This window comes from Eulemur rufifrons, chromosome 3, assembly GCF_041146395.1.
Source record: "Eulemur rufifrons isolate Redbay chromosome 3, OSU_ERuf_1, whole genome shotgun sequence".
In the NCBI taxonomy this organism is placed as follows: domain Eukaryota; kingdom Metazoa; phylum Chordata; class Mammalia; order Primates; family Lemuridae; genus Eulemur; species Eulemur rufifrons.
In genome coordinates, this window is record NC_090985.1 from 6,112,179 (window position 1) to 6,126,372 (window position 14,194).

General features: G+C 54.8%; 1 protein-coding gene across 1 annotated transcript; it reads right to left on the reverse strand.

Annotated features, from left to right (window-relative positions):
• Positions 1-3,156: 3,156 nt before the first annotated feature.
• MESP2 (mesoderm posterior bHLH transcription factor 2) lies at positions 3,157-5,140 on the reverse strand. Its single transcript, XM_069465717.1, has 2 exons — positions 4,262-5,140; positions 3,157-3,426 (listed from the first exon to the last, which is right to left on the reverse strand). Exons 1-2 carry the CDS (start codon positions 5,108-5,110, stop codon positions 3,157-3,159), a joined length of 1,119 nt encoding a protein of 372 aa, XP_069321818.1. The 5' UTR covers positions 5,111-5,140.
• Positions 5,141-14,194: the final 9,054 nt, after the last annotated feature.

Genomic DNA, 14,194 nt, shown 5'->3' on the forward strand with positions numbered 1-14,194 from the left:
ATGGTGACTGGGGTCCCCAGGAAGAAGGTGTGGGTAGACCAGTCATCCCAGATGGGGTACCAACATCGGCCTCTCTCTGTCTTGCGCCAGGCACTTGGCAGAGAGGTGCAGCCAGAGCTGCATGCCTGGGATGGAGCCACGGGTGGAGGGACAGACAGACGGATAGATGGGAGGCAGGGCTGAGGCTTCAGGAGTTGCAGAATTAGCCTGAGCTGAGCTGCTCTCACCCCAGCAGCAGCTAGGACGTCTCCCAGGTGACTCCAGCTCATAATCCACACATGGTCCCTCGGCTGGAATGACAGGGATGCCAGGAGCCACTTGCTCTGCCTTTGCTGCCTTGAGAGGAACACGTTGAGGGTACCCAGAGGATGGGGCTGCCAGGCTCTAGAGGATGCTCATCTCCAGCTGCTGCCGGTGGAGGCCAGTCCTCTCTTGGGCTCCACTGAAGCCCTCGCAGGGCCTGGGAGCTGGAGAGCGTGGTTGGGAGGCCCTGCCTCTGTCCCCACAGGGACAGGTGGGAGCCAGAGAGGTGGGAGCCACAGGAAGGACCCAGGACTGTTGTTTAGTTCTGCCTTCAGCACAGATGCCAAGAGTCCAGGAAGCCAAGACCTCAGGTCTTTGTGGCAGGGTGGGAGGGTGGAAGGGAGAAAGGGCTGCAGGAGTCAGGGGCCTGCGGCCACACCTCTCTGGAGGGCTGGGGGAAGTCACTCCCTTCCCTGGGCCTCAGTTTCCTCACTTATAAAATGAATGAATGAAGAATAGCTGTTGCTCCCAAAGCTGGCTGGGCCTCAGAATCCCCTAGAAAGGGTCCTGTCACAGCCTAGGAACCTGGGGCTTTAGCCGGGGAACCTAATTCACTGAATCACCCTCTTGGACTAGGGTCCTGGGACCAGGATGGCTCCACATGCAGCCAGATTTGGGGAACCACTGGACTAGGTCATCTTTTGGGTAACATGACTCTATTCAGCTACTCATTTTATTGAGTATTTACTATGTGCCAAGTATAAGAAGCCTGAGAGGTAGGGTCTATTATTGCCTCCACTTCACAGTTGAAGAAACTGGGGCTCAGAGAGGGAGTGACTTGCCTGATGCCACAGGGCATGGCAGCAGGGAGAGGGCAGCCACACAGGGTCAGATGGGACACCCTGCACATGGCCAGGAGCACAAGCCAGGAGGTCAGGCAGCTCGTGCTCTGGGCTGCCTCTCTTCCCTTCTCTCGACCTGGCCCGTCTCAGTGGCTTTGTGCCTGGCTCCATTTCTATGAAGCTGCCAAAGGGACCGAGAGCAGCACTGCCCAGCTCACCCGCTATTCCCCACCTTCTGTGTGTCCCGCCACACCAGGACAGGGGGCTCCACACGGCCACAGCCATGCGGCCGAGCTCCTTCCCAACCCCTGATCGTCCTTTTCCCTGTCAACTCTAGCCGCTAGCTACTTCTGGTTCCACTTGGCTCGTGCTGTTTCTTCTGCCTGGGTCACTCTTCCCTCACTCCTCTTGGCAAACTCCTGCGCATCCTTCAACACCTGTCTCCAAGGTCACCTCTCCTGCAACTCTCCCCTCCCGAGCCAGCAGATACAGAAGGAAGTCACCACCACTGCTGGGTCCCCTGCCCATGGGAGCCTTTGCTAACAGATCATGGCGTCATTTCCCCAAGATCCTGGCCGTGCCTCTCACTCTTACAGGACAGCACAATCAAGGCAGCAGGACTAACGGAGCAGGTCACTCAAGAACGAAACAGAACGAAATGGGACTGCCACCCCTGCCTCCCACCAGGCTGTCACATCCTAGTCCTAAAGCGCCTTATGCAGACCCCCATCCTTGCATTTAGGATCTGGGCTCCGCTCATTAGTTTCCCTGTAAGTCACCTCATTGGCTGGGAAATATTTTCTCTCTGGCACCCAACACCAGGTGTCATGGGCTGAATTGTGTCCCCCTAAAATTCATACGGTTAAGCTCTAACCTCTGGCACCTCAGAATGTGACTGTATTTGGAGACAGATCCCTAAAGGAGGTAACCAAGGTTAAATGGGGTCCGTAGGGTGGGCACTAAACCAATATGATGGGTGTCCTTGTAAGAAGGGATTAAGACACAGATGGGTGACCATGTGGGGACACAGTGAACAGGTGGCCATCTGCAACCCAAGGAGAGGCCTCAGAAGAAACCAACCCTGCTTATATCTTTATCCTGGACTTTTGGCCTCCAGAACCGCGGGGAAATAAATTTCTGTTGTTTAAGCCCCGCAGTCTGTGGTAGTTTGGTGTGGCAGCCCTGGCAACCAACACACTGGGCCTAGCACACAGCGGCCGCTCACAGCCAGCCTTTGAAAACCAATTTGATAGAGTTGTGAAAGAGCTCTAAATCACAGGTCTTTGGGAATCTGGTCTCCCTGTTTTGAGGCCCCGTCTGTCCAGAAGTCCATAGCTGCGTGCACCCAGCCCGCAGTCAGCAGGAACGCACCCAGAAGAATGCAAGAGGGCAGTGGTGCTGTGTCTGCGGTGAGCGAACAGGCCCAAGCCCCAGCCCACCTGTGCCACTTTGCACACAGGCCAAGGGGAGCCCCTGGCCCTGGAGCCCAGCTGCAGTAAGTATTATCAAATTGGCAAGTGAGGCCCATGCCAACCTTGGAAGGCGTGGATTTAGGGAGGAGAAGAGTAGCATGACTTGTTCCCCCCAGAAGGGGAACAATTTTTTCTTTTCCAGAGACAAAGAAAATAAAACAAATCAAAACACCAACCCAAAACCCAAGTTGATAGAACAAAAACAGACCAAACCAAATTTTTGTTGTGTGTTTTCTTTTAAGAAGTACAAAAAATTTAAGTACACAGGCTTCTGGCTATCACCAAGAAGCTGAGCATGGGGCCTGCCCCCACACCCACTCCCCACAGTCCCAGCCCCGCCGCCTTTGGGGTCAAGCAGCCCACAGCCCTCATCCTACAGCAGCTCGGACTGCTGTGCAGAGCACCGGGCGTTCTGCGGGGGTCTAGCAGTGGAAGACACTGCCCCAGCCACTACCCGTGTCAAGCACTGCTTCCTTGAAAGACATCCCAGGGCAAAAGGATCCTTGGCTAACAGCAAGCTTGAAAACCACTGAGGTAGCAAATGAGGCACCCACGTGACAGGCCTGAGTCCTGGCTGAAAAGGGGGCAGGCAATCCCATTTAGTAGAAGGCACCCAGGTGGGCCCCCTCCAGATCTTCTGGCCAAAGTTCAGGGGAGCCACTGAGCCGCAGGCCTGAGCTCTGGGGAGGGCTTGTTTCACTGAGCTGGAAGGCGGGGCCTGGTCCCTGGTCGTCTGAGCAGGGAAGCACCTCTGCACTGTGGCTCCAGCATCCCCACTGGGTCTGAGGCTGGAGTCTTTGGCATGATGGGCGGGGCAGAAGGGGTGGGGTTTCCAGCGACAGACAGGACTCTGGAGACACAGAGATACCCTGCAAGAGAAGTAAGAGCAGCTGGTTAGTGGGCCACTACCTGATGAGATTTCAAACCTGAAAGTTCCCCCAGGTGTGAATGGCAGAGTCTGCACAGCCCTGGTCCATGGATGCAGCGAAGCAAAGCGGTTACAGTGGTTAAGAGCCCTGGCTCCAAAGACACACTGCCACGGCTCAAATCCAAGCTCTGCTACTCACTACCAATGAGAACTCAGGTAACCTCATGTAGTCTCAGTTTTCTCATCTGCAAAATGGGATGATGCTAATAACACCTACTTACTTCCCAGAGTTGCTGGGAGGGCTGAATAAGTTAATACACAAGTGATGTTGGGCACACAGTAAGTCTTCAGTAAATTTTGGTTATTAATACGATCTTCTATGCACTAGGAGTCAGTCATGGGCCTCATGAATGAAAGAAGCTTGAAGAGAACATGAAGTCACCATTCCTGAGCCGGTCTACTCAAGGAGCACTGCCCTTACCCCAGGGCTTCCTCCCTCCCCGAACCCTTCATACAGGAGCACTTGGAGCAATTTTCCTGACAGAGCCCCCCGTCTCCACCTCCTACTCTCTAAGCCAGTTCGAGGGCTATCCCCTTTCCCCCATGGCTGTGAAGACTGCTGGGTGGCAGTGATGTGACTGGTGGTGGCATTAACTTCTCAGGGCCCCACCTCTTCCCCCAAGGAGGTCAGGGTTCCTTCCATTCTCCCCTCTGTTAGATAACATTAGATTACATAACCTGGGATGTAAAAAGTATGAGATTCTTTGCACACTAGAGGTTCCATTTCCAACTTAAGTCCGGGGACCAAGGGAAGCATCTAGGGCCTCGACGCGTACCTGGTATACTGCAGCCAGCTCCAGGGGCCCCGGGGGCGTGGTCCAGGGCACTGCCGAGTTCCCGGGCTCTGGGGATGTCTGCGTCCTGGGAAAGGCTTGGGGTTGCATCCAAAGAGACTCGTCAGGGGTTCTTCCTTGGGACGGATGCGGGGGAGACTGTATCTTGGGGCAGTAAGGGGGTGTCACCCAGGGATCTGTGTCCGGGACCCCGCTCCCCAGATGCTCGGGCGCGGCTCCGCGTCCAGGGCAGGCGGGCGGGGACCCCCAGGACTCCCCGGAGTGGGCGGCTGAGCCCAGGCCCGGGCCGCGCACCTGCACCTGCGTCTGCGTCTGCGCCTGCGCGGGGCCGCCGTCGGGGCAGAGCGGGCAGCCCAGCGGGGACGCCACGTCGCTGCGCCGCCGGCGTCGGCGCTGCAGGCTCTCCTCGCTGAGGCCCAGCACGGCCGACAGGTGGCCGATGTAGCGGATGGCCAGGCGCAGCGTCTCGATCTTGGTGAGGCTCTGGCCGGCGGGCGCCACGGACGGCGGCAGAAAGCGGCGCAGCTCGTGCAGGGCGCGGGCGAGCGTGCGCATGCGCAGCTTCTCGCGCTCGCTGGCGCTCTGCCGCTGCCCGCCCGAGGGCCAGGTCCGCGCACGTCGCGGCGCCGTCGGGGCTGCCTCCGCGGCGCGGGCGCTGCCGGCGGGGAGCGCGGGCTGCGAGGGGCCGCGGGTGCTGTCGTAGGGGCACGAACCCGACGAGTCCGAGGAGGAGGCCGGCGACGTGGAGTCCGAGTGGCCGGCCCAGCCCCAGCCCTGGGAGAAGATCCAGTGGTCGTGGCTGAGGAGGTTCTGCGGAGACGACTGAGCCATGGCCCAGGCTGCAGGCTGTGGGAGGCTGCGCTGGCCACCTCCAGGCCTGAGCTTTTATCTGGACCAAAGGTGCGAGGTGCCCCCCTGCCAGGTTACAGAGAGGTGTCAAAACCCACAGAGCCCAGGGAAGGTCTGGGCAGGGGGGCCCTGGGAAAGCGGCCCATTTGCGGAGGTGTGGATTCTGACTCCTCCGGGGCTCTAATGGAGGCCCCTGCAGCCCGGGAAGTGTGGGAGGGACAATTCGCATCTGGATGGAGCTGCTAAGCTTCTCGCCGTGCTCCCACCCATGCCCCTGCCCCTGCCCCTGCCCCGTCCGCTGAGCAGGGCGAGTGCCCAGGAGCACCGCAGTGGCGGGTAGTGCCATAGTCCGCGGGCGGCCGGGCTGTCCCTCGGGTTCCTCATGGTCTCCGTGAGGAGTGGCTGCCTCTCTCATCACCATCCTCCGGGGCCTGTGCCCAGTGACTTCCACGCAGCGCCTACTGGTGTGTTGGGCAGACAAGCCTGGGGAGCCTGCCCTCATGACTGGGAGCGGGGCGCACAGGTGGACCCTTGTGGGGTCTCCAGAACCACAGTTGCTGATTTGCTGAATGACGCTGAGAGTCATCTCACTGCCCACGGCTTGTTTCTATCCCTGCGAGAAGGGGCAGAGCAGCCTGCACAATAGGAATGGGCTACAGTGGGTGCTGAAAACTGGGTGAAGGTGGCCCCCATGCCGGCCTCTCTGTTGGCCGTATGACCTTGGGCAAGCCACTTACCTCCTCTGAGCCTTAGGTCCTGGTCATGGTACCAACAGTAGTACAAAATGCCTACACTGGGGTGGTTGCTGGTACTAGGTGGGCAGTCCCTGTAGCGCTTAGAAAGGGCCTGGCAAGTGAGCTGAATGTTTCCTGTTATTTATAAAGAAGGTGCTTACATTTTAAGGCATTTGTGGGCATTATTCATTTAATTCATATTTATTTAGCAACCAGTCAATGTCAGGTGCACCAGGGTGAATGAGTAGCAAGCGCGAGATTTCAGTCTTGTGGGAAAGACAAATGAACTGTGAACCGGCCATTGTGTAACTAGCAGTTCCACCACTAACTAGCTCTGTGCCCCTGGGCAGGGCCCCTAACCTGCCTGAGCTTGCACTTCTGCTTAATACAGCAGGAATAATAATGGTAGTATCTTCTCACCGGACTTTTGTGCGGGGTAATTGAGATAGTAAAATTTATAAACATTCTCACTCCTCAGCAACAAGGACAGTTTAAAGGTTATCAGTGTCTCCAGTGATCAGGGAAAGGGCTGAGCCCACAGGCTAAGAGCAAATGAAGGCCAGGGCCAGTAGGGCTCTAGCCCAGAGGTGGAGAGGTCACAACTGGGCCTTGAGCCGTGAGTCGGATTTGAATAGGGAGAGAGGCGGGTGCAGAGGTTCTGGGTGGGAACTGCACAAGCAAGGGCCTGGCCGTGGGACCCTCCAAGGTCTTCAGGAGCAGGGCGCCAAGGCGGTGGTGAGGGGGCCAGTGCACACCCTGGCTGGCGACAGCCTGAGGAGTTGGGTTGTATTCCCAGGGCAATGGGGAGCCATAGGGACTTTTGAGCAGAAGAGTGACAAAATTTGTAAAAATCAGCAACAAAAGGTCAACGATGACAGTGGTGTTCCAGAATAGGTTAGCCTGCAGCAGCCTGAAGTAGTCAATGGCCTTGTAATTTTTTTGTGGCTGTTTTTAAAAATTAACTTTTAAGTACACAAATTACATAACCATGACATTTCACTGTGAGAAATGGAAAATCAGATAAAGTTTGAGTCCCTTTAACCGACCCCCATAACCCTCGGCAAAGGTGACAGCTGTTGTTAGGTTGCGTGTGTCCTTCCAGACCAGTGCAGGGCATTTACATAGACGTGCGTATCCTCCTCGGACTCACGGCACTCGGTCAGGTTACACTATGCACATTGTAGGTGTGTGTGTCAGTAACTTTGTGTTTGGGTTTTTTTTTTTCTTTCAACAGCATGTCTTAGAACATTCCATATCAGGACAAATTTTGCTAACTTATCCTTTTTTTTTTTTTTTTAAATAATGGATCAAATCTTTACTGCTTGTGAATACAGATTTAAACTATGGGTTATATACAGAAGAAAACCTTGCTCATAGTTGATTTAAGTGTTCATCCGTTTAAGTAACTTTAACTTCGGAAAAAGTAAAATGGCAAGAGGTACAGATAAACCTTCAATGATAAAATTATAAATCATTTTTTCCTTTTCAGAACTTATTTTAAAATATATTGGAGAAAGTACACCAAGTTACCGCTTTAAGTTTATGATGAAGTAATAATCAATGTTATATAGCATTCATCAAGGCAACTGTTTTTTATTCTAGCTTCTATGAATAAAGAGGAGAAATTTTTAATTTGTCCATAATGTGAAAAGAACATGGAATCAATTTTAAACAGGCTTTCTTTGGAAAGCAGTTAACTGTGCAACATTTCGGCTTAAAAGGGTTTAAACTGGGGTAAAACAAAACAAAATGAAATTATTTCCTAGGGGGAAATAAGGCGGGACTTACAAAACATTCAGTCCTCCACTTTTGAGGTTGAAATCATGGCAAATGCAGTTTCAATACATCATTTATTCACCCAAGGCCGCACAGCACTATAAACCTCTTGACATACTGTCTATCAAGGAACTTACACACCAGTATTTGACAGTTGTAAACAAAAGTCATCAGGTTTCATAGATATGCCTTGATCTAGGTTCTGAAATGGCAGATTAATGTGCCGTTTCTGTTTACATTTCTGACTCACGCCTTTTAATTGCTGTGTGATACTCCATAGCACGCACCTTTAGCGTGTGTTTAGTTCCTGCCAAACAGTGCCGTCTTGTGCAGGAACGGCTGGGTATGCGCGGTGGAATGGCCTTGTGGTCTCCAGAAAGGTTCCGAATTTACAGAATGATTCCCCTAGAGCCAGCCTAGAGGGATTTCCCAGGAAGGGATTTGCTGAGTACTCGGAATTCCTGCCGGCACAGAGCCCTGCACTTCGTATATACTGACTGCTCTTTCCTGCGGGATTGCCTGGCCTCCTAGCTGGGTTTGGGCTAGCCCCAGAGCCCGGGTCCTGGACTAATTGTTGAATCTCGGAGTGTAAGTTCTGGAGGGTGGGGCCTTGGGCCTGGTGTGCTGTGGGCCCTGGCTCTTCACTGGGCCCCTCAGCCAGGCTCTGGAAGCACAGGGCCCACTGTCTGCCAGCCTCACTCACCGGGAGGGAAACCGAAGGGGACGCCCAGTGGGCCTCCACTCAGCACAGGGGCGCAGTGCAGCCTCGTGGCTGGGAGGCTGTGGAGTCAGGCCTGCTTCAGAGCCCCAGCTCTCCCCCTTACCGGCCGTGAGAACCTGGGCAACTTATTCGACCTTAGTTTTCTCATCTGTAAAGTGGGGATTCTGATCTCCAGGGTCCTTGTTAGCATAAGAGAGGATAAGGCATGTTACAGTACTTAGCACAAAGCCAGTGTTATGCTTTTTGAGGGGCAGCAGAATGAAGTGGGTAAGGAGTGTGCTGGATGGTGAGTAAGGGCATGAAACCATCCCCCTTTCTCCTTCCTCTCCTGAGACGCAGCCCCGCACCAGGCCTCGGGCAGCCTGCCCTGCCCCCTGCCCCCATCTGCAGCCTTTCTGCTCTGTGGGCCCAGCATGGGGTCATCCTCAGCAGGGCACTCCAGCTCCCGTCCTGTGGCAGGGGAACCAGAGCAGCAGTGCGGAGGCAGCGGGAGAACTCAGGCGCCTGGAGCTGGCGCTGGAGCAAGGCTAGAAATGGAGACGCAGAACCAGCCTCTCCTGGCAGGCTGGGTCCTGGCCGGGCTGCCCGTCCAGCTTGCCCACAGCCCTGGGGCCCTCCGCCTTTGGATGGGTGTGGAGCCAGGTCTCTGCTCTGTGCTGGAACCTGCTCCGGTGCTGGGGGAACAACTAGGTCTGGGTCCTGCCCTGCAGGCCCTTCTCCGCGGTTTTCCCCTGCATGTGACTCACCTGTTAAAAGGAGGGACTGTGGCCATGTGCTGTTGGGTGAGGCAGCTAAATTCTGGGCCTCAGCGTGCAAGTAGCACCGTTTTGACCTTGTCCTCTCTGTGATAGGAGGAGGTGGTAGCTGGATCAGGGAAACGTGGTCCGTAGAATGTGTGTGGATTTCCCAAGTGTGGCAGACACTGCTGGTTGCCCACACAGCATCTATGCGCCTTTTTCTTAATAACAGGACCGTACATTGTTGTGGGTGGTGATATGCCCTGCTAAAAACTACATTTCCCAGCTTCTCTTGAAGACATAATGGCCATGAGATATTAGTAGAAGCCATTGGTTGGGGCTTCTGGGAGAGCTCTTTAAAGCTGAGCAGTACATGCCTGTGTCTCTCTCTCTTTGTGTTTTCTTCCTACCTGGAAAATGTCATGGCTGGAGCTTCAGCAACCTTATTGTGACCCTGAGGCAATCTCAAGGACAGAAATCACACACTAAGGATGGTGGCACAGAAAAAGAAGGCATTGGTGACAACATGGATGTGCCATACTGGCCCTGGACTTTCCACCCCTGAGTTTCTTTAATGTGAGAGAAAATCACCACCTTAAGGTGTCATTTTAGGTATTGCTGTGAGCAACCAAACACAATTCCTGTCCACGTACTAAGGAAGCTCCTAGGGCTTCCTTGTCTACAAGCCGGGCCATGTGAGCTGGATGACAGTTCAGTTAGGTGGATTCACAACCGAGTTAGTGTTCCCAAAGATGAGTGGGTGGATGCTCACCTGGGGCAGGTCTCTAGTGATGTGTGACAGGCTCTATTCCCAGCCCTGTCACGGGCAGTGTTATGATCTTATATGGAGATACGAACTGATCTAATTTGGGGTAAGTCCCACACCCAGGAAATGAACTGGGCAACAGCCAGGGGGATCTAAAGAGACCCTGACAGCCTGGAACAGCCCATCAGGCCTAAGGCGGACTCAGCAGAGCTCTGTGTGCCCTTGCTCCAAGTTCAGGGTGGGAGACAGCACACAAACGGCAGCACGTGGGGGAAGGGCCCGGCAGTCATTGCCTTCCAGGTGTCAAGAGCATGAAAAGCAAATGTGATCCTAAGCTGCATTCAAATTCACAAGAAGCAGAGGGGTCTTCAACTGAGGAGGTGACGGTTCCTTATTCCCTAGGCAGGGTGGGCCATGCTTAGGTAAGTGGTGAAACCTGGGGCCCCAGTTTATTAGCGACGGGGACGAACCCAAGCTCAGGGGAGGGAGGTTGGTGAGGGGGCTTGAAGCCAGGTCACCAGAGAAATAGCTGAAGGACTTGAAGGTGTTTAGTCCAAAAAGAAAAAACACAGGGGATGTGATAGTTATCTCCAGAGGCCTGGACTTGGGGGAACACTCCAGGGAGAGTCTGAAGAACTTTCTAAGGTCGGAGGAGCTGTCTTGTGAGGGGGGGAGTGGCCTGTTCCCAGAGGTGATCAAGAAGGGGCCGGCCGACTGCACGTTAGGCCGGGCAGGAGCAGGAGCGGATGGCCGCTGTGCCTCTGCCAAGCTCTGCAAAACAAGGCGGCCGGACCCCATGCCCACGGAGGCCAGAATGGAGCGGGATGGAGCTGCTGCCTCAGCACTGGGCAGCGTGGGTAGAGCACCGGGGACCCTTCAGCATCCTGGGTTGGGGGAGTGCAGGGTGAGGCCTCCCGGGTGCTGCAGGCTCACACCACCCCACCCTGCTTCCTCCTGCCCGAAGGTGGCTCAGCCGGGCCTACCCTCAGGGCCGGAACCACAGGCCACTGCTACCTTGGGCTGGGCTTACCTGTGTGGCACGGGTCAGCTTGGTGCTGAGGCCCGCAGTGCCCATGTCAATGTTCCCTATTAGACAGGTGCGGAAACTGAGGCCTCCGTCCCACCACTCCCTTATGGACTTCCCAGGACTTTGGCCCCAACCACTAGTCAGGCGGGGAGGGCAGAGGTCCAGGTTGGCCCCCAGTGTGCTCAGTCAGCTCTGGCTGCGAGGGGCGTGGGAGGGCAGTGTGACTGGACCGGCCTGCCCTCGGTGGCTTCACACGGCCCCAGCAGGCACCTGGCTGCCCACGACCCTGCTCCCAGGAGTCCTCCACCTGCACCTTGTCCCTGGGCAGCAGCAAGGACCTGGAGCCAGGTGAAGGCCTGGCCTCTGACCCTCCGGTCTCCTTTCCCTTCTCCCCTTGGTCCCTTCTGGGCCCTGGGGTTGGTCAGGCTGTGGGAACGTGGGTGGGAGGGAGGCAGGCAGGGAGGCTGCCGGTGTGGTATTCTCATTACCAGCCCGGCAGAGAGGGCCAGCCCAGCCTCCCCTTGGCCACGGTGGCTGCCTTCACACCTCCTGGCTGCCTGTTGACACAAAGGCTGCCTCCCTTGGGGCAGAAGGTGTTGACTTGGGAACCAGGGTGTGCCGGGGCCTCCAAAACAGCCTGGCAGCACGCCCCCTCAGAAGCCCCAGAAAGTCCTTCTGGGTGGGGGTGGGAGGCTGCAGGTCCCAGCCCCGGGAGGCCCAGGGCCCTCCCGTGTCCCCGGGCTGGGCGTGGAAGGAGTCGGGGAGGACTCAGGTCTGGACGGGCCCCTTACTTCGGAGCCCACGTCAGCCTGCCCTGGCCCCAGGGCCGGGCGCATGGCACAGCCAGGGAAGCCCGATGAGTGGCCCTGCCAAGCAGAGCACCATCAGTGTCCTTGGGAGGCCCAGAGACTGAGCCTCCAGGGCAAGGTCACCTAGCAGCCACTAGAACTGGGGCTCGCCCTGACAGGCTGTCAGACTGGCCTCGTCCGCTGAGTATTCTCCACAGAAGGACGTGGGGTCCTTTGCCAGAGGCTGGGGACAGGGGTGCCCCTGGACAGGCTGCAGGACAACTAGGGGAAGGGGGATAAAGCTTAAATTGGATGTCAAATTTACAAAAGTGTCTTATGTGATCAGCACTGACCACGTGCCAAATACTGAGGCTAGGATGAACTCAATCCTCAGCTCTGGAGGCCCCTCGCGAACACAGATTCGAGATCCAGCGCCTGAGCCGAGGAAGTTTTTTCCACCCTGGAGATCATGCCCCACCCCAGGCCCTGGGAGTGCACAGGTTGGCCAGGTGCCTGGCCGAGGCGCCCCAAGTGTGTGGGCGGTGCAGCTGGCTGCCACTAACCAGGTTGGCGCCACAACCCACCTCCGGGGCTCGACAGGGCTGGCCTGAGGCTGAACAGGTTCAGCATGCCCTTTGCCCAGCCATTCCCCTGGCAGGAATCTACCCTGATTAGAAAAGATTAAAAGTGCAAGTTCAGACCTACTGCTGAGTGACAAACCCAAAACACACATTCAGTATAACACCATTGGTATTAGCAAAATCATATGAACATGAAAACCTGAAAGACGACCCTTACACAGAAAGTCAAATGATCCCACGTATTTTTCAGGGTCTGCTGTATATATGTGTCTAAATGCATAGACGAAGGCCTCACGATGCCGGCCAGGTGTGTAACGACACACTAGGACTTACTCGATGTGGGGCGGGGCAGGTCTGGGTTCTGGGGGGTGGTCAAGAGAGCTTGAATCTTAGCTGTAATGTTTAACGTTTTCACAAGTAGACTGCACTCATGTATTATATGTGCAATTTTAAAATAATTTTTAAAACATGGGTATAAGGGTTTACTTACACGGAAAACATTAAGGAATCTCAGCGTAGAGTTTGCTTAGTAAACTGTTACCACCACGCCAGCGGTGGAGTACAAGGCCTGCCTTAAAATTCTAATTGCAGCAATACATCTACTGACCCGGAAAATGTTGATAATACGTCAGTGAGAAGTTGGTCACAAAACAATATGCTCCCTGTGCACCCACAGGAACTGAAAGCAGGGACTCCAGCAGGTGTTCGTAGCAGCGCTATTCACAACAGTCAAAAGGTGGACGCAACCCACATGTTCAATGACGGATGAATGGATAAACAAAACGTGGCCTGTCTTTATTGTGGAATATTATTCAACCATAAAAAGGGATGAAATACTGATACCTGCTACAATGTGGTGGATGAACGCCACAAACATTCTGCCCAGTGAAATAAGCCGGACACCAAAGGACAAAGACTGTCTGATCCCACACATATGGGGTCCCGAGAACAGGCAAGTTCATGGAGCCGGGAAACAGATTAGAGGTGATCAAGGGACGGGTGAGGGAGAGATGGAGCACGTTCCTGCATAGGTACAGAGTTTCTGTTTGAGGTGATAAAAATGTTTTAGCAATGGCAGTGGCCGTAGTTGCACAACATTGTGAATGCAGGTAATGCCACTGAATCGCACACTTGAAAATGGTTGAGATGGCAAATTTCATGTTATATATATTTTACCACAATTTTTAAATAATTTAAAATGTAATATATGAAAACGTCAAACTGTATACTTTAAACAGGTGACTTGTATGGTATGTGAATTCTATCTCAATAATGCTGTTAAAAAAAGAAATATACATACTAGAAGCTTTAAAAAATGGAAAACAGGGACAAAAAAGTGACATGCTGTCTCTCATGCCTCTGTCTCTGTTCCTGTGTCAGCAGAGATGCCTAGGACAGGCTTGCTGCAGCGACATGGGCCATGTCGCTGGGTTCTCTCTGGGTGCATGGAGCCGGGGGGCATTTTAAATTCCCCTCGCTTTTCCCACTTTTCTGTAAGGAGCCTGTATTACTTTGGTAATGAGAAAAGAAAGAAAAGGAAGGGGGCAAGAAAACGCTTTGCAGACCCTCTCCGCAGCTCCAGCCCAAGCCCCTTGTGGCTCTTGGAGACAAGGCCTGGGAGGCTGGGTCTTCCTTCCAGAGCCGGCAGGGCCTCAGAGGGTCACCCCTCTCCAGCAGAGCAGGCAGGCAGGCCCTGTGGAAACCCAAGTGCCCAACACGTGGTGCTGCCTCTAGTCCTCCCAGTAAGGACACCCATTCCATGGATTAGGAGACTGAGGTTCAGATGGGGTGCTGAGCCCAGGCACTGCTGGCCCTAGGCCTGAGCTGCCTCCATGGACCTTACTGTTCTGGGAGCTGGACCGGGCAGCCCTGGGGCTCCTTGGCTCAGCCTTCTTGCTGGTGGAAGAGCAGAGCCTAGGCCTCTGCCCCAGCCTGC

Coding starts and splice junctions, on each gene's coding strand:
- MESP2 (XM_069465717.1), bottom strand. CDS start 5,110: ATGGCTCAGTCGTCTCCGCAGAACCTCCTCAGCCACGACCACTGGATC. Junction 3,427..4,261: donor AGCTGGCTGCAGTATACCAG/GTACGCGTCGAG, acceptor CTTCTCTTGCAG/GGTATCTCTGTGTCTCCAGA.